The sequence below is a fragment of the Brienomyrus brachyistius genome, chromosome 18, assembly GCF_023856365.1.
Source record: "Brienomyrus brachyistius isolate T26 chromosome 18, BBRACH_0.4, whole genome shotgun sequence".
NCBI classification, from domain to species: Eukaryota; Metazoa; Chordata; class Actinopteri; order Osteoglossiformes; family Mormyridae; genus Brienomyrus; species Brienomyrus brachyistius.
Genome location: NC_064550.1, coordinates 4,928,246 through 4,952,060, shown reverse-complemented (window position 1 = coordinate 4,952,060; position 23,815 = coordinate 4,928,246). Strand labels below are relative to the sequence as shown.

The 23,815-nt window shown below is 44.4% G+C and overlaps 1 protein-coding gene across 1 annotated transcript; it reads right to left on the bottom strand.

Moving 5' to 3' along the window:
• Window positions 1-4,254: 4,254 nt before the first annotated feature.
• On the bottom strand, window positions 4,255-12,147 carry LOC125713196 (proline-rich protein 36-like). Its single transcript, XM_048984156.1, has 6 exons — window positions 12,097-12,147; window positions 8,219-8,737; window positions 7,179-8,108; window positions 6,536-7,068; window positions 4,483-6,444; window positions 4,255-4,264 (listed from the first exon to the last, which is right to left on the bottom strand). The coding sequence occupies exons 1-6, from the start codon at window positions 12,145-12,147 to the stop codon at window positions 4,255-4,257; spliced, it is 4,005 nt and encodes a 1,334-aa protein (XP_048840113.1).
• Window positions 12,148-23,815: the final 11,668 nt, after the last annotated feature.

Sequence of the window (23,815 nt, the reverse complement as noted above, 5' to 3'; positions counted from 1 at the left end):
ACCAGTGTTGCACTCTCATTAGAGTTCCTACAGGCTAAAACCTAAGCAAACGTTATGCACCGCATATGCACATTGTGGGGACATTTTGTCACGACCGATCATTCAGTCCTCATGTGGACCAAGCCTACCTAGTTAACCCTGTGTGGAATCCTTGCGTTTACCTGCTGTTTTGCATTTCCTGCTTATAGTCCTGTGTATATGAGTCTGCGTTCAAGTCTGTTTCCCCAGGTCTGTCATTGACGTTTGTGGAAGTCTGTGCCCTGTCAGTCTGTCTGCCCTCAATAAATCCCGGACTCCCGGACTCTGCTTCACTGCACCCTGCTTGTTCGCCTGTCTCTCATTCACAACACATTTGGTCCCACAATGTAATATATACATGGCTACTCACCTACGCACCCACACACAAACACACACACACACACACACACACACACACACACACACACACACACACACAGACAGTATTACGTGGAAACATTCTTTAATAATTTTAGTGTACAAAATTATAATTTTATTTGAAAAATATATTGTAGAACCTATGGCCATGCATGTCACTATTTCCAGAAATATGCAAACAATGCAATAAAAAATGAACAGCCTACTCTACTAAGCTTTTTAAAAATCAATCATTTCAGTCTGGATAATTGATGCACATCTCACAATATATAAAAAATTCTAAATCCATATCTCTCATAATTGCAGATCTTACATGACTGTCTAATAATTATACAAGCACATGTTCCACTGAAACCCTTTGCCACGTTAGACTAATGTTTTGAGGCCAATCGAAGACAAAATTGTCATGACAGCTGCTGGAAATGTGGACCACCTGTCTTGTGACAGATTTGAAACAAGGTGTTGGAGAGGGAATTTTGGGGAGGGGATTTTGGAGAGGGAATTCTAATAATGGGGACTGGGTCGAGACAGGTGGAGTTGTCACATCTGCAGGAAAACAGCTGCTCTGGTGTTTTCCACCGATTTTTGAGTTGAATTTGATTTTCAAGGTCATTCTCAAGTCAGTTTTTAAGGGTGCAAAACCCTGCTATATACTCAAATGGCATATATTTGTTACTACAATGAGCCACATTTGCGCTAACTACAGCACAACAGTCTAAATTATAATTTTATATTGCCATAGTGACCTCTTTTTATATTATCAGCATTATTACGTACAAAAAAGAGCATCAGTGTATTTTTGTCATTCATTTTGGTCTCTGTGACAGGACAGCAGGAAAAAGTTCAAATAAAGAATAACATAGAAAACAATGAGTGGGTGGGACCACTCGTAAATCTACGAAAGAGAGTAACGCATGTTACTCAATGAACAATCTTAAGTATGAGATAAACTACTTAGCGTTATGAACCTTTCTGGAAAACCACCCAAAAGCTGTTAGCCACAGGCAAAAAAAAGCAATAGGCAGCAAGATGAGAGCTTGTCATTCACATAACAAACAGCTGAAGACTGGGAAAGGAGATCTACTGGTTGTTAGCCTACCAGTACCTGCGGGGAGCAATTACCACACCCAGGTGTTTCGGAGCAGAAACAGGGTGAAGTGCAGGGCAGTCAAGCAGAGAACAGAAAGAGCGTCACATCACTCACACAACACCACCACACATCCAATCTCAACAAAGAAAATATGTCTGCAGATGTAACACTATTAGGTTTAAAGGTTGTTAGCTACAATTATTGTCTCCCCATTTGCAGCTATGAAACTGATGGTGAATGAAACCCCACAATGACACAGGGAGACCATGCAAATGTCACACATAGAGCCATTGCAGGACTGAAACCCTGATCCCAGCAGTGTGAGGCAACACTGCTAACCACTGCACTATTGTGCCAAATACGATCAGGTAAAAGTTTTACATATTTAGGAGTGTGGTTCTGCAGGTTATGACTGTACTCATGAACAAAAGAACATTAGTAGAAATCTTGTGGTATCACCACCAGAGCTTTAAGCAAGGCCCTTAACTAGGGACACAGCTATTCACGTTTTAGGGGGTATACAACAACAATTTTGGCGCCTCCCCACCCCAAAAAAAAAGGCATAAAAAACATGCCCATTTTACAGTTCACTTACTGAAGTTTATATAAACAAATAAACTCAAATACCATATATATATATATATATATACTCGTCGTATTACCTCCATCCGACTTTCTGTCAGACATGTTTCATTCACGATGCACATTTCAATCAACTTGACAAACGGCTTCTAAGTCCCTGCCTATATAGATGCTCCACCACGTCAATGAGCGACAGGCTACTACCACTCTGGCTACTACTAAATAGTCGCTTAGCAGCGCCCCCCCCCCCCCCCCCCCCCCCTCCACTGGGGTGAAAAAGCACTGAGGAAAGTAAAGGAGACGGTGCCCGTCGCAACAACATCGCTGGTCATAACATCTACTGCCAGTGGCCAGGCCTCACGTTTCTTAAATATTTTAAACAGCATATTTAGAGCATAGATATGAGTTAAAACTACAAGAACAGTTTTAAAACAGACGTCAATGATATTTTTTTTTGTCCCTCCCTTGTTCTGGTGCCCCCCCCCCCCCCCAGCGCTGCGTCCATATACACCACATATACTGCATATCCCATTTCTGCGCCATTGCCCTTAACCCCAGTCACAGTAGTGACTGACTGGTCCCCACTTCTAAGTTTCCTTGGACAAAAGTGTCTGCTTAATAAATAAATGTTTCTTTGCTTGGCAAAACTATTAACAAGGGAAACTACCAAAATCTAGTTCCAGAACCACAACAGTAATGAAAATGCACTGCAGTATACAAGGAGTAATTTTGAAGACCAGAAGTCTGAAAATAGTAGAAACAAGGTATATTACCTCTCTCTTATTATCATAGCATTACTGTAGTGTGAGGACGTATTTCAGTGGATATGTAGAAAGAAAGGAAATGACACAGAGCTGGGGGATAAACACAGAGCATGGAGTCCCAAGGAGCTACCAGCTGTACTGCTTAGGCATCCGGACCCACACTGAGAGGGAGATACGCTGGGGGCATAGATACGTGAATCCCCCCTTACTAACACACAGAAAAAGCACCACACACCTGTGTACTCACAAAATACAAGGCCTCCAACATACAATGCGAGTAATGTGCTTCATTCCAGATGCCACACAACAGGGTCCAAGAGAAAACAACCTAAAGAATTACACAGATAGGCCTATTTCTATTTGTATTAAAACAGTAATATATGGATATTAGTTTAAAAGTGATACCTAATACATGTACAGAATACTTTCCTATATGAATTTTTGTATAAGTTAGATTACATTCAGCACTGTGCAAAGGTCTTATTCAGTCAAAGAAAATGATGGTTAAATGGTCTTCATGTTGGTGTAATACTGTTTTGTCTGTCAATGTGTGTCAGCTTAGCCATTTCAAAACCTCTGCTGAAGTTACCCCAGTGTTTACAGCAACCATGCAATATACCTCTGTGTTTTTGGACTTGACCACTCGTTCACTTTGTATAGTTAATCAATAAAAAAATGTACTTTTTAAATTAATTAATTAATTAATTGAGATGGCGCTGAAATGTAAGAAATGCATGAAGTTTTTATTGTGCTATTCATAATTTGCATACGATCCAATATTAAAGTCTTTTGTTTCACAAATATGCACTTACTACCCCGATAAACAGCGTTAAAACATTTCTTTTGACTGCCTAAGACTTTTGCGCAGTACTGTATATTCAAAATTTTTTGTATAGCCAACATTCCCTCTTCTACAATTATCTATCTAGTCTGAATCACAATAAACATACTTAACGTGAGAGTTCTCCATGAATGGAACATGCAAGCACTACTTATGATTAAGTAACAATTATATAAAACTGCATTCAATTATTTTTTTGAGCAGCAACAGTTTAAATAAATCTAAAATATTTTCAGTAATATTTTCACACTACTAATATAAACCCAAAAAAGTTAAAATATTTCTTCATAAATAATTAACATGTGTTTCAACTTGCCACTAGTATATCCAATGGTTTTTAGAATTTGTTTTATTTTACTTTGTTTTACTCTAATGATAACTAAAATTCATATAACTTCATATATTTTGGTTTTGACATAATTGAAATTCTATCATTCAAATGAAGTAATCGGCATGTGCAAGGTTAATGAGTAACCGTTGTGGCAAGAACACAAAAGATTTCTTTAATGAAACATACATTTAAAAAATGCAGCTTTGAATTACAGAAAAATGTTGCGGGTCTCAGAAGGTTTGTCATTCACTTACCAACTTCTGAGAAAATATACAAAAGAAGGAAATGAATTAGGCACTGTAGACAGCAGACGTGATTACAAATGCAGACCATGCCCGGAAAAGCAGAGGTCTGGAAAAGCTATCTGGGCTGACACTTCAGCCCCACAACAGCACACGAGCAGCTCCTGCGTGACAAACGGTGGGGGGACTCCCTGCTGTGACTTTTTGGGGTCATTCTCTGCCTCTCTCCAACCTACCCTGTGTATGTGAGCACTAAACATGTGAGGATATTTGGAATGGGAGGGGTGCTGTGAGGGGTGGGGCTTGGAGCTGATGATGGGGGCAGCTCTGTAATGGGGGCTGTGAGGGGCGGGGCTTGGAGCTGATGATGGGGGGCAGCACTGTAGTGGGGGCTGTGAGGGGCGGGGCTTGGAGCTGATGATGGGGGGCAGCTCTGTACTGGGGGCTGTGAGGGGCGGGGCTTGGAGTTGATGATGGGGGCAGCACTACTGGGGGCTGTGAGGGGCGGGGCTTTGTGCTGACGATGGGGGCAGCTCTGTACTGGGGGGCTGTGAGGGGCGGGGCTTTGTGCTGACGATGGGGGCAGCTCTGTACTGGGGGCTGTGAGCGGCGGGGCTTTGTGCTGACATTGGGGGCAGCTCTGTACTGGGGGCTGTGAGGGGCGGGGCTTGGTGCTGATGATGGGGGCAGCACTGTACTGGGGGCTGTGAGGGGCGGGGCTTTGTGCTGACGATGGGGGCAGCTCTGTACTGGGGGCTGTGAGGGGCGGGGCTTTGTGCTGACGATGGGGGCAGCTCTGTACTGGGGGCTGTGAGCGGCGGGGCTTTGTGCTGACATTGGGGGCAGCTCTGTACTGGGGGCTGTGAGGGGCGGGGCTTGGAGTTGATGATGGGGGCAGCACTACTGGGGGCTGTGAGGGGCGGGGCTTTGTGCTGACGATGGGGGCAGCTCTGTATTGGGGGCTGTGAGGGGCGGGGCTTTGTGCTGACATTGGGGGCAGCTCTGTACTGGGGGCTGTGAGGGGCGGGGCTTGGTGCTGATGATGGGGGCAGCACTGTACTGGGGGCTGTGAGGGGAGGGGCTTGGTGCTGATGATGGGGGCAGCACTGTACTGGGGGCTGTGAGGGGAGGGGCTTGGTGCTGATGATGGGGGCAGCACTGTACTGGGGGCTGTGAGGGGAGGGGCTTGGTGCTGATGATGGGGGCAGCTCTGTACTGGGGACTGTGAGGGGAGGGGCTTGGTGCTGATGATGGGGGCAGCACTGTACTGGGGGCTGTGAGGGGAGGGGCTTGGTGCTGATGATGGGGGCAGCTCTGTATTAGAGGCTGTGAAGGGTGGGGCTTGGTGCTCATGATGGGGGCAGCTGTGTACTGGGGGCTGTGAGGGGAGGGGCTTGGTGCTGATGATGGGGGCAGCTCTGTACTGGGGGCTGTGAGGGGCGGGGCTTGGTGCTGACGATGGGGGCAGCTCTGTACTGGGGACTGTGAGGGGAGGGGCTTGGAGCTGATGATGGGGGCAGCTCTGTACCGGGGACTGTGAGGGGAGGGGCTTGGTGCTGATGATGGGGGCAGCTCTGTACCGGGGGCTGTGAGGGGAGGGGCTTGGTGCTGACGATGGGGGCAGCTCTGTACTGGGGACTGTGAGGGGAGGGGCTTGGAGCTGATGATGGGGGCAGCTCTGTACCGGGGACTGTGAGGGGAGGGGCTTGGTGCTGATGATGGGGGCAGCTCTGTACCGGGGACTGTGAGGGGAGGGGCTTTGTGCTGACGATGGGGGCAGCTCTGTATTAGAGGCTGTGAAGGGTGGGGCTTGGTGCTCATGATGGGGGCAGCTGTGTACTGGGGGCTGTGAGGGGAGGGGCTTTGTGCTGACGATGGGGGCAGCTCTGTACTGGGGGCTGTGAGGGGAGGGGCTTGGAGCTGATGATGGGGGCAGCTCTGTACCGGGGACTGTGAGGGGCGGGGCTTGGTGCTGATGATGGGGGCAGCTCTGTACCGGGGACTGTGAGGGGAGGGGCTTGGTGCTGATGATGGGGGCAGCTCTGTACCGGGGACTGTGAGGGGAGGGGCTTGGTGCTGATGATGGGGGCAGCTCTGTATTAGAGGCTGTGAAGGGTGGGGCTTGGTGCTCATGATGGGGGCAGCTGTGTACTGGGGGCTGTGAGGGGAGGGGCTTGGTGCTGATGATGGGGGCAGCTCTGTATTAGAGGCTGTGAAGGGTGGGGCTTGGTGCTCATGATGGGGGCAGCTGTGTACTGGGGGCTGTGAGGGGAGGGGCTTTGTGCTGACGATGGGGGCAGCTCTGTACTGGGGGCTGTGAGGGGAGGGGCTTGGAGCTGATGATGGGGGCAGCTCTGTACCGGGGACTGTGAGGGGCGGGGCTTGGTGCTGATGATGGGGGCAGCTCTGTACCGGGGACTGTGAGGGGAGGGGCTTGGTGCTGATGATGGGGGCAGCTCTGTACTGGGGGCTGTGAGGGGCGGGGCTTGGTGCTGATGATGGGGGCAGCTCTGTACCGGGGACTGTGAGGGGCGGGGCTTGGTGCTGATGATGGGGGCAGCTCTGTACTGGGGGCTGTGAGGGGAGGGGCTTGGTGCTGATGATGGGGGCAGCTCTGTATTAGAGGCTGTGAAGGGTGGGGCTTGGTGCTCATGATGGGGGCAGCTGTGTACTGGGGGCTGTGAGGGGCGGGGCTTTGTGCTGACGATGGGGGCAGCTCTGTATTGGGGGCTGTGAGGGGAGGGGCTTGGTGCTGATGATGGGGGCAGCTCTGTACTGGGGGCTGTGAGGGGCGGGGCTTGGTGCTGATGATGGGGGCAGCTCTGTATTAGAGGCTGTGAAGGGTGGGGCTTGGTGCTCATGATGGGGGCAGCTGTGTACTGGGGGCTGTGAGGGGAGGGGCTTGGTGCTGATGATGGGGGCAGCTCTGTACTGGGGGCTGTGAGGGGCGGGGCTTGGTGCTGATGATGGGGGCAGCTCTGTACTGGGGGCTGTGAGGGGCGGGGCTTGGTGCTGATGATGGGGGCAGCTCTGTATTAGAGGCTGTGAAGGGTGGGGCTTGGTGCTCATGATGGGGGCAGCTGTGTACTGGGGGCTGTGAGGGGAGGGGCTTGGTGCTGATGATGGGGGCAGCTCTGTACTGGGGGCTGTGAGGGGCGGGGCTTGGTGCTGATGATGGGGGCAGCTCTGTATTAGAGGCTGTGAAGGGTGGGGCTTTGTGCTGACGATGGGGGCAGCTCTGTACTGGGGGCTGTGAGGGGCGGGGCTTGGTGCTCATGATGGGGGCAGCTGTGTACTGGGGGCTGTGAGGGGAGGGGCTTTGTGCTGACGATGGGGGCAGCTCTGTACTGGGGGCTGTGAGGGGAGGGGCTTGGAGCTGATGATGGGGGCAGCTCTGTACCGGGGACTGTGAGGGGCGGGGCTTGGTGCTGATGATGGGGGCAGCTCTGTACCGGGGACTGTGAGGGGAGGGGCTTGGTGCTGATGATGGGGGCAGCTCTGTACTGGGGGCTGTGAGGGGCGGGGCTTGGTGCTGATGATGGGGGCAGCTCTGTACCGGGGACTGTGAGGGGCGGGGCTTGGTGCTGATGATGGGGGCAGCTCTGTACTGGGGGCTGTGAGGGGAGGGGCTTGGTGCTGATGATGGGGGCAGCTCTGTATTAGAGGCTGTGAAGGGTGGGGCTTGGTGCTCATGATGGGGGCAGCTGTGTACTGGGGGCTGTGAGGGGCGGGGCTTTGTGCTGACGATGGGGGCAGCTCTGTATTGGGGGCTGTGAGGGGAGGGGCTTGGTGCTGATGATGGGGGCAGCTCTGTACTGGGGGCTGTGAGGGGCGGGGCTTGGTGCTGATGATGGGGGCAGCTCTGTATTAGAGGCTGTGAAGGGTGGGGCTTGGTGCTCATGATGGGGGCAGCTGTGTACTGGGGGCTGTGAGGGGAGGGGCTTGGTGCTGATGATGGGGGCAGCTCTGTACTGGGGGCTGTGAGGGGCGGGGCTTGGTGCTGATGATGGGGGCAGCTCTGTACTGGGGGCTGTGAGGGGCGGGGCTTGGTGCTGATGATGGGGGCAGCTCTGTATTAGAGGCTGTGAAGGGTGGGGCTTGGTGCTCATGATGGGGGCAGCTGTGTACTGGGGGCTGTGAGGGGAGGGGCTTGGTGCTGATGATGGGGGCAGCTCTGTACTGGGGGCTGTGAGGGGCGGGGCTTGGTGCTGATGATGGGGGCAGCTCTGTACTGGGGGCTGTGAGGGGCGGGGCTTGGTGCTGATGATGGGGGCAGCTCTGTATTAGAGGCTGTGAAGGGTGGGGCTTGGTGCTCATGATGGGGGCAGCTGTGTACTGGGGGCTGTGAGGGGAGGGGCTTGGTGCTGATGATGGGGGCAGCTCTGTACTGGGGGCTGTGAGGGGCGGGGCTTGGTGCTGATGATGGGGGCAGCTCTGTACTGGGGGCTGTGAGGGGCGGGGCTTGGTGCTGATGATGAGGGCAGCTCTGTACTGGGGGCTGTGAGGGGCGGGGCTTGGTGCTGATTATGGGGGCAGCTCTGTACTAGAGGCTGTGAGGGATGGGGCTTTGTGCTGTTGGTGGGGGGCAGCTCTGTACTGGGGGCTGTGAGGGGTGGACACAGTGGTTTTTCAGCTCAATGCATGTAGAGTCTGCATGTTCCCCCTGTGATATTGTGGGGTTTCCTCCAGGTTCTCTGGTTTCTCCCCACAGTCTAAACACATGCTTAGATGACTTGAGTAGCCAAATGTTCTGTGGCTGTGAATGGCGTGATTGCCCTGTTTTGGGTTGGCGCCCCATCCTGGGTTATTCCCTGCCCTGTTTTGGGTTGGCGCCCCATCCTGGGTTATTCCCTGCCCTGTTTTGGGTTGGCGCCCCATCCTGTGTTATTCCCTGCCCTGTTTTGGGTTGGTGCCCCATCCTGGGTTATTCCCTGCCCAGTTACGGGTTGGCGCCCCATCCTGGGTTATTCCCTGCCTTGTTATGGGTTGGCGCCCCATCCTGGGTTATTCCCTGCCCTGTTTTGGGTTGGCGCCCCATCCTGGGTTATTCTCTGCCCTGTTACGGGTTGGCGCCCCATCCTGGGTTATTCCCTGCCCTGTTACGGGTTGGCGCCCCATCCTGGGTTATTCCCTGCCCAGTTACGGGTTGGCGCCCCATCCTGGGTTATTCCCTGCCCTGTTACGGGTTGGCGCCCCATCCTGTGTTATTCCCTGCCCTGTTACGGGTTGGCGCCTCATCCTGGGTTATTCCCTGCCCTGTTACGGGTTGGCGCCCCATCCTGGGTTATTCCCTGCCCTGTTACGGGTTGGCGCCCCATCCTGGGTTATTCCCTGCCCTGTTACGGGTTGGCGCCCCATCCTGGGTTATTCCCTGCCTTGTGGTCGTTGCTCTTGGGATAGACTCCAGAAGCCCCGCAACCCTGCATAGCACAAATGGGCATGTAAAATGAATGGATGATAATAATAAAAGAAGAATAATTATGTGAGCAGAACAGAGGTAGCTAAAAATCAGCTTTTCCTATCACTCATGATTTTCCTTAACAGAGAGAGAGGGAGAAAGTTCTGTAATTCACTTGCCGCGTGACACAAGAATACAGATACACAGGAGCCACCTTTAACTGCACAGAAACACACTGTCTGAAACCTCTTTTGAAGCTGCCATGCCTGCTTTCTTTTCGTCCTGCCGTCTCCTGAAAGTGAAGATGCTCTATTCTTCCTGGAGGGCTGTCATTGTGCTCTGCTGGGACCACGGCCCTATCATTAAATGTTAGTTCCATTAGCATTCACAGAGAGGGCTGCACGGTTGACAAAAAAGGGCGATGCTTGTGTAGGTCCCATCAATCACACGTGAGACGAATCCAGTTTTAATTAAACTGGAGTAAGGCCCACGCTTTTGTTTGACTATAATCCCCTCATCTCAGGCAGCCTTTTGCTTGGACATGAGTGGAAGGGGGATGTAGCTCACACAATTGCTTAGTTTTTTTCCCCTGATGTGAGAGCAGTGTTTGACCAAATGTTTGACAGCCAAGTTGTATGGGCCAGAAGAATGGACTCAGCTATCACAGGCTTGTAATTCTATTAAAATAGACAGAAATCCTCCTTCCTAACACCTGTCTGGCACACAGACACATTCAATCTGTCAAATGAATGGCATATTGCATCCTTAATATTGCATCTAATACAAGTATAAATGCATATCTATCTAATTTTAAATGAATCTGTACATACATTTTGATTCATTTGGCAGATGCTATTTTCCAAACTGACTTTATTATTAGATTAAGCAATAAACAGTTCAATTCAGTTCAATTAAATTAAGTTCAATTCAATTCTAATGTATTTATGTTGCACATTATCACAGCATACCATGGTCTCAAAGCACATTACATCATTCCTGCCCAGTACCGCCAGAGATCAGGCCAGAGGCAACAGAGGTAAAGAAAACCTCCCCAGTAGGAAGATACTTTGGGAGGAACCACAAGATCATAAAATACAAGTGCAAGCAACAATAATCAAAAAGTGCAGTATCTCTCTTCCACAACAGTACTATCTAAAGGTCATAATGCAATATTACTCTTTGAAATATCAAAAATACGAGACTGGTAAGATATTTGGGTGATATTGTAAGGTCATAGAATATAACAGTATGTTAGTAGGATGACCGAATGGATTCTAATCCTATGACTGAACTCAATTAGTGCTACAGTAACAGATCACAATGGCCCAGTTTTGTTTTATATATATATCAGTATATATAAGTTTACAAAAACATGTAATTCTATTCTGCAATTTTTCAACAACATTATGGTTGCAAACCATTGCATTTTGAAGTAAAAAATGTAGACTGGCAGGATTTTTCATATCGCAATGGAAGTTTCTCTAGTTGATATTTCTGAATTCTAAAATCATGTTGTGGACTGGCTTACATTCATTATCAATATTATTTTTGTAAGTTCAGGCTTGCAGGCCTTGAGTTTTAATCTTAGATTATCTGGGATATTTATTCAACAAATAAAAGGAGCTCACAAAAGCTTCAGAATCTAGAAAACCGACCATCAAGTAAAACATTTACATACAGGAATCCTCTTCAATAAACATACAATATCAGCATATTATTGACTGATTGAATGAAATAATGAAATATAGAACATACAGAACCACGGCTCTTTTAATCAAGTTTAATCTTCCCTAGAACATAAAGATTACCTTGTCAAAAGATTTAATTTATTTCCTTTTACCTTGGCATCGACAGGGGAAATAATTAAACAAAGTAATGAAATGCAGGCTCAAAATTTTTATACGGTGACAGAAGTTAATGTTTTATTATCAGTAAGACCATAAATTATCTGCCTCCCTTTTAAATCCTCACTCTAAAGCCAGTCCTCTTGTCCTCCCCAAAATTCCTTTTTTACTGTAGTTTGCTGATGCATACCACTGTCAAAGACCAGTGCGACGCATCATATGTTTATTATTAATACATGAACAAAAATGTAGCTTAAATGCTTATCCAAATGACTGCTAAAAGCCATAGTTCCATTTAGAAGAGAATTGTTACTGTATTAAATATCTTAACTTATAATTTATACTTCAAAGAATTTTTTCATACATATATTTCCTTTAGTGAAACTGTAAGTAGTAGATGTTGACAGTATTCTTGTATATTCTGATCTTTCATCCAAGTCATTGCAGGTTTTCTTGATTTTGTCCATATTTAATTATCTGTAGCTTATTCTTTATACTGACATTCCTTTTCCAGCTTTCAAACAGTTTTTTCCCAAATATGTTTCAAAAGGCAAAGTTCAGCCGTAAAGATTGCGATTTATTGACTTAACACAGAAATACTCGCTGACCTCAGCATTGATGATCTGACTGGAGTATTCAGCTCGAAAGATGACGAACATATCTGCATATGGAACAACCTGTGAGTTCAGTAGCCCAGGCCAGGCCAAAGCTGTAAGCGAGTGATTACAGGGAAGAGAAGCAGGTCTAAAAATTGACACTTTATCTTTTAGTAAAGTGCTAGTAGTAGTTTGATTCTAATGATGGATTTGATAAAGAAAAACACCCCCTCACACCCCAACATTTTTTTAACATGTGCAGCTCATACTTTGCCTAAATTAAGCCACAATGTATCGGGGTAAAACTGGATGAATGATTTCATTGTCAAAGCGATTCACAGCCGTTAGGATCTTAATCACATGCATTACAATTAATTTTCCGTTAATTAGCTAACTGGAGTTTAATGAATTATCCAATTTTATTAAATTAAGTTATATTTGAAAATATTTAGAAGAATGTATTACTGAATACCTATGCAGGACAAACTGTTCTTAAGAATATATTATATAGGTATTAGATTTAATAATTTTTTACTCCACATAAATGATAAACATTCTAGCATATCTTATTATTTTAAAATATGCAACAGTAAAGCTGGTTTTCTTTTATGGGGTTCTTTAGGCGATAAGCATGTAAGCAGGTCTGCATAAGCTTCCTTCAAAGGCTCAAACCATCCCATCCCCAGCAAACCTGAATTACCAGGCATCAATCCCTGGGAAGATAGAACTTTCATCGGAACATATCATCAAAGACTCCTCTACTAAGTGGATGGATGATCCAGCAAACTCTGCATCAGGATATTTGGATGCAAATGTCATGTATTTGATAAACTAGCCAAAGAGCTGGCTCCATCCATCCATCCATCCATCCATCCATCCATCCATCTGCTTATATATTAAGAGTGTTTGGGTTTAGAAAGTTGGATCATTTCTCAGGCAGCGTAGGGAATGAGATAAGACAATATATGTGCAAGGAACACATACAACCACACACCATAGGCAATTTCAGCGATGCCAAAATCATATAAGTGCCTATCACTGGGCTGGAGAAAAATATAAATACTAGGGAAAATTCATAAAACATGGGAAGAATATGCGGAGTCCACACACAGACGTGATGCAAGACAGCCGACTAAATACACACACAGGAAAGTAAAATGCAACGTTCATTCATTTTATAATACTTACCATTTTTATATATACATTAAGTGCATTCTTAATAAGCAGAACTAGAAACAAAAGCTAGACTTTGTGTCAGATCTCCTCCACCCTCCCTACTGCATGCCTACAAAAAATGCTGCAGGCACAAAGTAACAAAGATAATTAAGGTTCCGCATGCTGAACTCAGGCAGACGGTTCCGTTGCCTAATGTCCAGGACAGAGAGACTCAGCAAGAGTTTTTTCCCCCCAGGCCATAAGGCTACTCAGCTCAACCTAACTCTCATCCTTCTGTACATTTATGTATGTTTGTACTATAATTCACACATACTGCACATGTTCACATTACTGCACAAATAACTTTAGTCTGTACATCATCTCACCATTGCACTATATTTAGATTGTATATTTGTTTGATAGATTGTATTTATATATTGTCATTTTCTTTTCTTTTCTACTTTACCTTTTACCTCCGATATTTGCACAGGCAAATACAGTGACTCCGAAATACATTTCACTGCAAGTTGTACTGCATGTGACGAATAAACCTCTTGAATCTTGAGAGCACAACACAGCCCTTTCCAGCAATCTCATGACCACACAGGAAGACATGAATGTCGCTGCCGAGGTAAGTGAACCTCTCGACATGGTCGACACTCTCTCCGCAAAGAGACACAAAGCCGACGGCTGTACCCAGGAGATTATTAATTCTGCTCCAGCACACTCGCATACCCAGACACTCAGACTCCTCGCTCTGTCTCCCATGAAGATCACAACATCATTGGCAGAATCAAGATCAGTAAATCTTTCTTCACCAACAGATGCATGTCACACCAAGACCCTGCCCAGACCCAGTCCCTGCAAGCGTGAATATGCTTTCCCAATAAAACAATGACACATAAAATGTGAAAACAACCTTATACCATTTTTCGAAAATCAAGATCAATATGAGAATGGAAGTAACTTCATATACAGGAAAACAGCGACATGCACACAGTGAGGAAAAATCAATATACATTTTTATTATAGAATATTCAGAAATTCATCTCACGCCACACAGTTTCAGAATCACTGACCTGTACAATGTTCCTCATAAGTTTGCAAAAAGATCGACGGAATAAATTTAAATGGCAGGTTTTCATAAGGTGGCAGCTGCAGGCTCCGTTTTCGCTACAATTCCAATTTTGAGGTGATTTTGGGTCTGGTCATGTGTACATTTTCAGGTGTAGGTTTTCATTCATGTGATGTTTTTGTGAAGTGGTAATGCAATTTTTCAACGATCAAATATGGTGAATACAGTAAATAATGACAAAGAGATTGATTCTGTTAACAAAAAGTTTAATCTTGGTGTGATTTGTCTCAAAATTTGCAAAGGTCCAGTTCTTCAACCATGGAGATGCGCCTGCAAAGTTCAGAATATACTGGACACATATTTTTTTTGTTTTTGTGCCAATGAAATCAAATGTCTGAAAGCTCCTTGTGTTGCTGTCACTATGTGGCACTGCTTCAGTTTTGGAGGGAACTGTTTAAAAATATAACCAGTTCTAATTTGTCACCCATACAATGCCACTGCAACATTTGCAAAAGATCTAGTAAACAGTTGTTGAGTTATTGTGTTAACAAGCAAATGTATGAACTGGTGGACCTAGAGTCCAGGGAATACAATTAATCTGTAATGAAAAATAACTTACTCTCAACTTGTATCTCTACCTACAATGCCTACAAACTTGAAATAAAATATGAGTGTTATAAAGTTATAAAAGATATATGGTTTCTTCGTATGTCATATAGGAAAACACGGTGGAAATTATAGAACTATAGAACAAAAAACAGGTTTTTTGTTAGATCGCTTTTATTGGCCTTCAGTAAGCAAAAATGCATTTGTATCAAAAAACCAGGTTAAGGAAATATTTGAACAACAGGATAAATTTAAGTGCCAGTCAATTCAAGTGTCAGTGTCAGATGACCTTTCGGAAGTTAATTTTCCATAATCGATACCAGTTTACATTATAATTTAGCACACTTTTTTCTTTCACTCCAGTGAAAATCCTTTGACGATACAACTTAAGAGCTATTAGCTATTTATTTTTTCCTATGGAGGAACTTATACATTCAGCTGTAGCGCATAATTAACGCTCTCATGGCACTGAGTCAGGAATATAAACAAAGCTGCCTCACAGGTAAACAAAATCACTGTTTAGAAAACTTACAACCTCTTATTCTACCACACATGTATGGACTAAGCAATGATAGTCCGACGGTGGCTTTCCTTCAGTCAAATAACTTCATCCTTAGTATATTAAGTAGGTTACCCCATCTGAACTGACAAAATGGGGAATCAAATAGCCTCGAGTGATTTTGGAAGCATCACAGAGAGTCGTGGATGACCCTGTTTACAAAGAAAGACAAAGAATCAAGTGAACCAAGTGCTGACCACAGCAGCAAGGGGCCAAATTAACCAGTTAATATTACCAGTTCTCTATTACCTTCCCCCCTGGCTGTCTTTGTCATTCAGAATAACACAGATCTTCATTTGCATTCCTCCCTAATTAGCATGCTTTCCCAGTAAAGAACACAAACAAACTAAGAAACATTCTGGGGTCGCCTCAGCCATCTGAAAATCAAAAATAATGGGCTCTAAAGAAAGATTCATATCCTCAGACTTCCTTGTTGATGTAAACCACTAGCAATAACGACACTCCCCGTAAACTTCATTCTCAAATAATTAATTATTTAAATTATACCTGAAATGCTGACATCCAGAAACACGAGTTTTTATTTATCTGTGCTGCTCTTTTAGGGTAATGACACCTTAAAATGTATATTTCTATTTTTCACCTTTATTCAGAACATGAAGCTGCAAATAGAATCACTTCAAGGGTAGATAAGCTGGACTTTCAGGGAGGCCATTCTGCAAACCACTGCCGCACTGAGCTGTTATTTCTGCACTTGTAGCCTTCCTGTTGGCTTTAGCTGAACAGTAACTGACCCCCTATGACCTTTTCTCTGTTCTGTATATGAACTGGCCCCTGTGTATGTGGTTCTTAAATATAAAAAAAATAAAATCACCATTATTTATAATTAGGCAAAAGCAATATATAAAAAAATTAATTAGGTTTAAAACGTACAATATAGATCACACAGCGTTTTCTCTCATTCATTAAAATAACAGGCTATGCTATCCGAGGCCAGGAGTCAGAGGATTCTGGGAGGTCAGCTTGGTGCCACTGGCGATAGTTCACTGGCATCTATTGCATTATAAACTCTGTATTTATGCTATTCTTTTTTCCACGCTTCCCACGAGGAGTCAAGCACTGGAATGCTGACTTATATGATGCCACTGGAATAGTTTCTCATGGTATCTGAAGTCTTGCTTGTCAGCCAAAATAATATTTAGACTTTGGCTTTTCATAAACAAATCCAATTCCTTACTCTGTAAGCTGATTATAATATGTGTCATCTATTTAGAACTAAGCGTTTTATTGATGAGCAACAAGGCTCTCTGCTTTCCTACAATGGAAAGGTAGCCATTGTTGAAGTCATGTATAAAGAATCTGACAATAAAAATTATATTCTGTTTGATAAACCATTTTTCATACTGTTATAATTAGCACACTACCTAGTCTTATTTTAATTTCAAGCATCTCTGTCAGTGTTTTATGTCATGTATAACAGCTAATAGCATTATCTTCTTGCTGGATCTATCATAAGACATTTTGCAAAGAGATTATTTTCTTTTTCTTTCCATCCCTGTGGAGACTGGCTGTCTGGCTTGGGATGTAAAGCCTTTTGAATATATTGGTGCATATGAGTCCATTTGTAAGAAACATCTCACTAGAGTGTTGATCTGGTACAGTATACACAGACATTACGAATATGTCATCGCAATCGCAAATGGATTAGTCAAACTAAAATTTAAAACACTAAGATATATAGTAAATAATACAGTTTATTATTTAGCATAACAAAATTGACATATTTCTGTATCAATATGGTGCTGATTCTGAAAACAGACAACGGACAGTACAGAAAGTCAAGTCATTCCCCTTAATTTGCACACAGTCACAAATACTTCATTCTTAACTAGCATCTGCTTGATTTCCTGTTTACAGTTGATCAGACGTCCTTTCACTCTGATTTGATGTGGCTGTTCTTGCGCTGGATGTAATTAAAGCCAGCCTATGAAAAATGACAGGAAACTAATAGTTTGTGTCCCGTCAAGCCCAGAAGCCTTCTATATGCATCTCCACTTGGATGACTGATGCTTTTGCAGAAGAAAAAAAATCACATTTATGGAACCTGAGCATTCTTTTTGTATGACAGAGATGAATCAGCCTACTAGGTAATGCAATCACATTTAACACTCTGGGATGTGAAGCTGTACCTTTTAGAGCCTTTAGAGCAAAAACTTATCTGCTAGGCACCTGCATGAAACAGCAAATGACACCAAGTAACGCAATGTTCTCCATGACATTGAGGGGAACAGTGGAGACTATAGGTTTCAGGAAGGGGGGCATTCCATGCTGTGGAAAATGACTGAGAATGCAGCTTCTGTCACACGGACAGGGCTTAGGGATTCATATTCATGCCTTCCCCCTCCACACAAAGCCATTCATAGTGAACCAACCTTATCATTAACTGTAATGGGCTTTAGAGGTGGAGGTGTAAAATCTGCCCATTATCATGGATGGTTTCCTCAGCAAGAGGCGGGTGGGGGGGTGGGGGTTAGTTTTGAAAGAAAAAATACCTTATATTGTTTTCTTAACTCAATACTCAATTGACCTGTTCCACTCAAGAATAAGCCCCCTGCTGCAACATGGAACAGACCACACTAAAGAATTTCTGAGGAGTTTTAAATTATAATAGTTTCCAGGTAGTCTAAATATTGCAGTGTTTAATCTTATTGCTTTTATCGTGCTTTAGGCGTCAGTTTTAACACAATATGGCCATCATGAAGGCAGAGAGCATTTCAAAAGGGCTTTTTGCATTTCATCTACTTTTTTAAAGAAATAATTTGAAATTTCCAATCATTTTATGAACAACTGTGTTTGACGACATAAAAATCATCATACAAATAGGGAATATATCCCATATAAACAGGTAAATCAATGGCTCCCATATGAGCAGCAAGAAGAGCTCAGCTGAATAGCCTTACTGTCCGGAAATTAACCTTCCTCAACCTAAAATATATTAACAAGCGATACCATGATGAACCATAGGAAAACTGAGGAAAACAATCAACAGAATATTATAAAAACTGAGGGTAAACACTGCAGTCACGCCAATTAAGTTCTTAGAAAGATGTCTTTCCAGGATGACATTACAAGAAAACAATTTTCTTCTTCAAAAAACCCTTTTGCTATTAATATACCACAATAACATAAAATGTAGACGACTAAACGAGAGTAAAGAAGCATCCAGCAGATTAAACAAGAAAGCCGTGACATTTGGCAATTAGAGAAGAAGAAGGGTGTGGTGATGCATTCAGATTCTGCTGGGGGAAGATAAATACTGACGAGTTTCCTCTTATTTTTATTTTTAACCCGCCTGGAAACATGACCTCATGTTGACTCACATATTCAGCTATAAATCAGCACAATAAAAATTTCCATAAGTATCATATGACAATGTTATCTCAGACTAAACACACTACTGCTATAAAAATATGTCAGAGCCAGATAGCACATCCTAATCTACCAAAAAAATTTCTACCTTTGTTTAACTCTAAAAGACTTTGGAGTAAATTAAGCACTAATAACGTAATTATACAGATGTCACAGGTTGGCTGGCATGGGTGAAGGCAAAGTGGGATGCAAGTGCAGAGGCCACATTGTTTCTTGGGAGATACATGAGATAGATGAGTACAACTGAAGGAACAGGGAAGACATGGACACAGCCAACGGCAAATACACCTTGGGGAACAACACGACATTGCCTATACCAACACCCTACACGGACACGACAGTGCTTTAACTGACACGACATTGCCCATACCAACACCCTACACCGACACGACAGTGCTTCAACCGACACGACATTGCCTACACCAACACCCTACACCGACACGACAGTGCTTGAACCGACACGACATTGCCTACACCAACACCCTACACCGACACGACAGTGCTTGAACCGACACGACATTGCCTACACCAACACCCTACACCGACATGACAGTGCTTCAACCGACACGACATTGCCCACACCAACACCCTACACCGACACGACAGTGCTTCAACCGACACGACATTGCCCACACCAACACCCTACACCGACACGACAGTGCTTCAACCGACACAACATTACCCATACCAACACCCTACACCGACATGACAGTGCTTCAACCGACACAACATTACCCATACCAACACCCTACACTGACATGACAGTGCTTCAACCGACACGACATTACCCATACCAACACCCTACACTGACACGACAGTGCTTCAACCGACACGACATTGCCCATACCAACACCCTACACTGACATGAGAGTGCTTCAACCGACACAACATTACCCATACCAACACCCTACACTGACACGACAGTGCTTCAACCGACACGACATTGCCTATACCAACACCCTACACCGACATGACAGTGCTTTAACCGACACGACATTGCCCATACCAACACCCTACACCGACATGAGAGTGCTTCAACCGACACAACATTACCCATACCAACACCCTACACTGACACGACAGTGCTTCAACCGACACAACATTACCCATACCAACACCCTACACTGACACGACAGTGCTTCAACCGACACGACATTGCCCATACCAACACCCTACACTGACACGACAGTGCTTCAACCGACACGACATTGCCCAGACTAACACCCTACACCGACACAACAGTGCTTCAACCGACACAACATTGCCTATACCAACACCCTACACTGACACGACAGTGCTTCAACCGACACGACATTGCCCAGACCAACACCCTACACCGACACGACAGTGCTTCAACCGACACAACATTGCCTATACCAACACCCTACACTGACACGACAGTGCTTCAACCGACACAACATTGCCTATACCAACACCCTACACCGACATGACAGTGCTTCAACCGACACGACATTGCCTATACCAACACCCTACACCGACATGACAGTGCTTCAACCGACACGACATTGCCTACACCAACACCTTACACCGACACGACAGTGCTTCAACCGACACAACATTGCCTACACCAACACCCTACACCGACACGACAGTGCTTCAACCGACACAACATTACCCATACCAACACCCTACACCGACACGACAGTGCTTCAACCGACACAACATTACCCATACCAACACCCTTCACCGACACGACAGTGCTTCAACCGACACAACATTACCCATACCAACACCCTTCACCGACACGACAGTGCTTCAACCGACACAACATTACCCATACCAACACCCTACACCAACATGACAGTGCTTCAACCGACACAACATTGCCTACACCAACACCCTTCACCGACATGACAGTGCATCAGCTGACGTGACATTGCCTAAACTGACACGACAGCTCCTCAACCGACACCACAGCGCCTCCACCAACACAACTGTGCCCGCACTGCGCTGAAAAGATAACAGTGAGTACTATCATTGCACTTAGAATACACAGTAAGTACTGTCTACCACCACACTGAGAATCTACAGTGAACAGTATCACCAGGCTGAAAATATACAGTGAGTACTGTCAATCACTGCAAACATAATATACAGTGAGTACTATCACCACACTGGCAATACACAGTGAGTACCATCACTGTACTGAGAATATATAGTATAAGTACTATCTATCATTGCACAGAGAATAGTACTCACCACACTCAGAATACACAGTGAGTATTGTCTGTCACTGCAAATGCTCTCATTTTAAGGAGCCCTTGCACAGACTTTGGTAGTATATAATTAAACTGGTCTTATTTCTGGAGGAGCTAGACTAGGCCCAAATTTATATTGAAACATAAGAATGCTTAATGTAATGAGATTTGTACGCAGAACAGATACACATTTAAAGTTTAAGTAAGCTATCAGGCTATTGTTATTGAAGAAGGAAGCAGGAAGAAAGTTTTTGGATTGGATTAGATCCATTTTTGAATATAAAAAATAAAAGGGATAATAATTATATTAATATTTATGGAATCATTAAGATTCCATAAAACAGTATTTTTTGCTATATATTGAACATACAAGGGTGGTGCAGTGAGCAGCACTGTTGCCTCCACAATGGGACACTGGCTCGCCGCGTGTGGAGTTTGCATGTTCTCCTCATGTCACTGTAGGCTTTCCTCCAGTCCCACGAATCGCAGTTGCCAAATTGTCCATAGCTGTGAGTACCCTGCACTCTGTTGTTGCCCTGCCCTAAGTTTAATACATCAAAGTTTGCCTAGGGTCTTTTTCCACCTTATGAATCTTTAGCTTTAACACTTTAATTATATTTGCATTGGTATGCCAATTAAAATACACTCGTGTTATATAACATTAAGGCTCAGCAGCAGTTACACTTCCTGAGGCTCCAAGCTGCTACTGACATTCTACCGCTCGTCCATCGAGAGCCTGCTGACGTACTGTATCACAGTATGGCACAGCAGCTGCACCAAGGCAGACAGGGAGAAGCTCCAGAGAGTAGTAAAGGCAGCACAGAAGATCATCGGCTGCCCTCTCCCCTCCCTGATAGATAGTTACACCTCCCGCTGCCTCAGCAGAGCAAAAAACATCATCAAGGACAACTCCCACCCTGGCTCTGCTCTGTCTGACCTGCTACAGGCGCTACAGGTGCATCGCAGCAAGGACAAACAGACTCAAGAACAGTTCTTTCCCAAAAGCCATAACCACCCTAAACTCACACATGCACTGACTACACAGTCTAACCCCCTAAACCCTGGACTTCCTTCTATCAACTGTGCAATATCCATCACCTAAGTGGTATAGATAACTGTGCAGTACATGTATACTGTGCAATTTCATTGCTCTGTATCCAGCATCTCCACTCTACTCACTGCACATGATCATTATTACCGCGTAATACCTAAATAATGTGTGATAGCCCACACTGCATATCACACTGTATATTCATATTTAAAACCCTATTTAGTTATTTGTTCCATATGTATATAGCGCCACAGAACTTTTGCACTATTTGTTTATTGTTTGTCATGTGTACATGTTGGCACTGAAGGTGCTGCTCTTCATCTCATTATACATGTGTATAGTGACAATAAAAGGCATTCATTAACATACAAAAATGCATATATTTATCTATACAGAATGACTAGATATAATACGGCTCATAAAAGGAAAAAGAAGAAGACAACTCTCCCAAATTATGAAAATGTTCTTTGTCAGTTGCCTATAAAAATAATCCAGGCATTGTAGTAGAATGGAATACAATCACATGTGTATCATTTATCTTATCGTTGGTATAGTGCCAATTTTATTCTGGAGTGTGTCTGTGTATTTCATAAAATGTCTGCCCCTTATCAAAAAACGCATCCCCTCTTTATGCCACATAAGCAACATCCATACTGTAGATTCAGTATGGGTTGCCAGGCCCTTGAGCAGGAACTTTAAACCCCAAAACTGTTCCAGGAGCACTGGGTAAAAGGCTGACCTTGTGCTCTGACCCCAAGCTTTGCTCTTCCTTCTATATGTGTGTCTGCGTGCCACGCAGGAGAGTAAAATGAGAAAACTGAAAAATTTCTTTGCACCCGTATTTGTAGAAATGGCAAATAAATTATCATCAGATTTATTAATCTAATCTTACTAGTCTGCAAAGTAAAATAATGAATGCTATAAAAATAAATACAGAAATCAGATTAGTGGCACAAGGATATATAAAAATATATCTTCAGTCTTTATGCTTTAACATTACTTGCAGTGACAAAGCGGCCCCCCAAATTAGAATTCAGGATTAGCACCTCTCAAGGGTGCCACAAAAGGGGGGGGGAGACTTAGAATGATTCCAGGGAGCCCTACAAAATTTGGAAGATAATTGGCCTGCCCTAGGTCGGGGGCCCAGTATGATGGGCTTTCACTTGGCCCAAAATCTCTAGAGGTGCCCCTGGAACCTCTTCCTTATAAATCAATGTTTGTTTGTTAGTTTGTTTGCATGTTTTTAATCTTTCCCTTGAGGTAATGTCCTAAACCAATAAAATAAAAGTGTCATGGCGAGCGTTGTTCTATGTGTTATGTGGTATGCGTTCTCACTGAAATACCAGGGAATTATTACTGAAATTCAAAACAGTGAAATCAAGATTACAGCCACTCAGACACTGTTAAATAAAAAGTGAGAGAATAGGGTTACACAGCATGGACAGGACCATGAGGAGTCAGGTACATCTAAATGAACTAGGAATATGTGTTGGCTCACAGACTCATAAATTGTAAATATTAACAACAAAAACAATATAAATAGTAATAATAATAAAGATGTCAAAATACGAATAATAGTACTTTGCTGCATGCTTCTTCTCTTGGGAAAGTGTTTTACGCAGCAGGATATTTTCCACGCGGCAGGGTCTGAAAGGAATTAGAATAGTCCTTTTTCATTG

Coding starts and splice junctions, on each gene's coding strand:
- LOC125713196 (XM_048984156.1), bottom strand. CDS start 12,147: ATGTTCGTCATCTTTCGAGCTGAATACTCCAGTCAGATCATCAATGCT. Junction 8,738..12,096: donor GTCAGATCATCAATGCTGAG/GTCAGCGAGTAT, acceptor CACAGCCCCCAG/TACAGAGCTGCCCTCATCAT. Junction 7,069..7,178: donor CCCGCCCCTCACAGCCCCCA/GTACAGAGCTGC, acceptor CCTCTAATACAG/AGCTGCCCCCATCATCAGCA.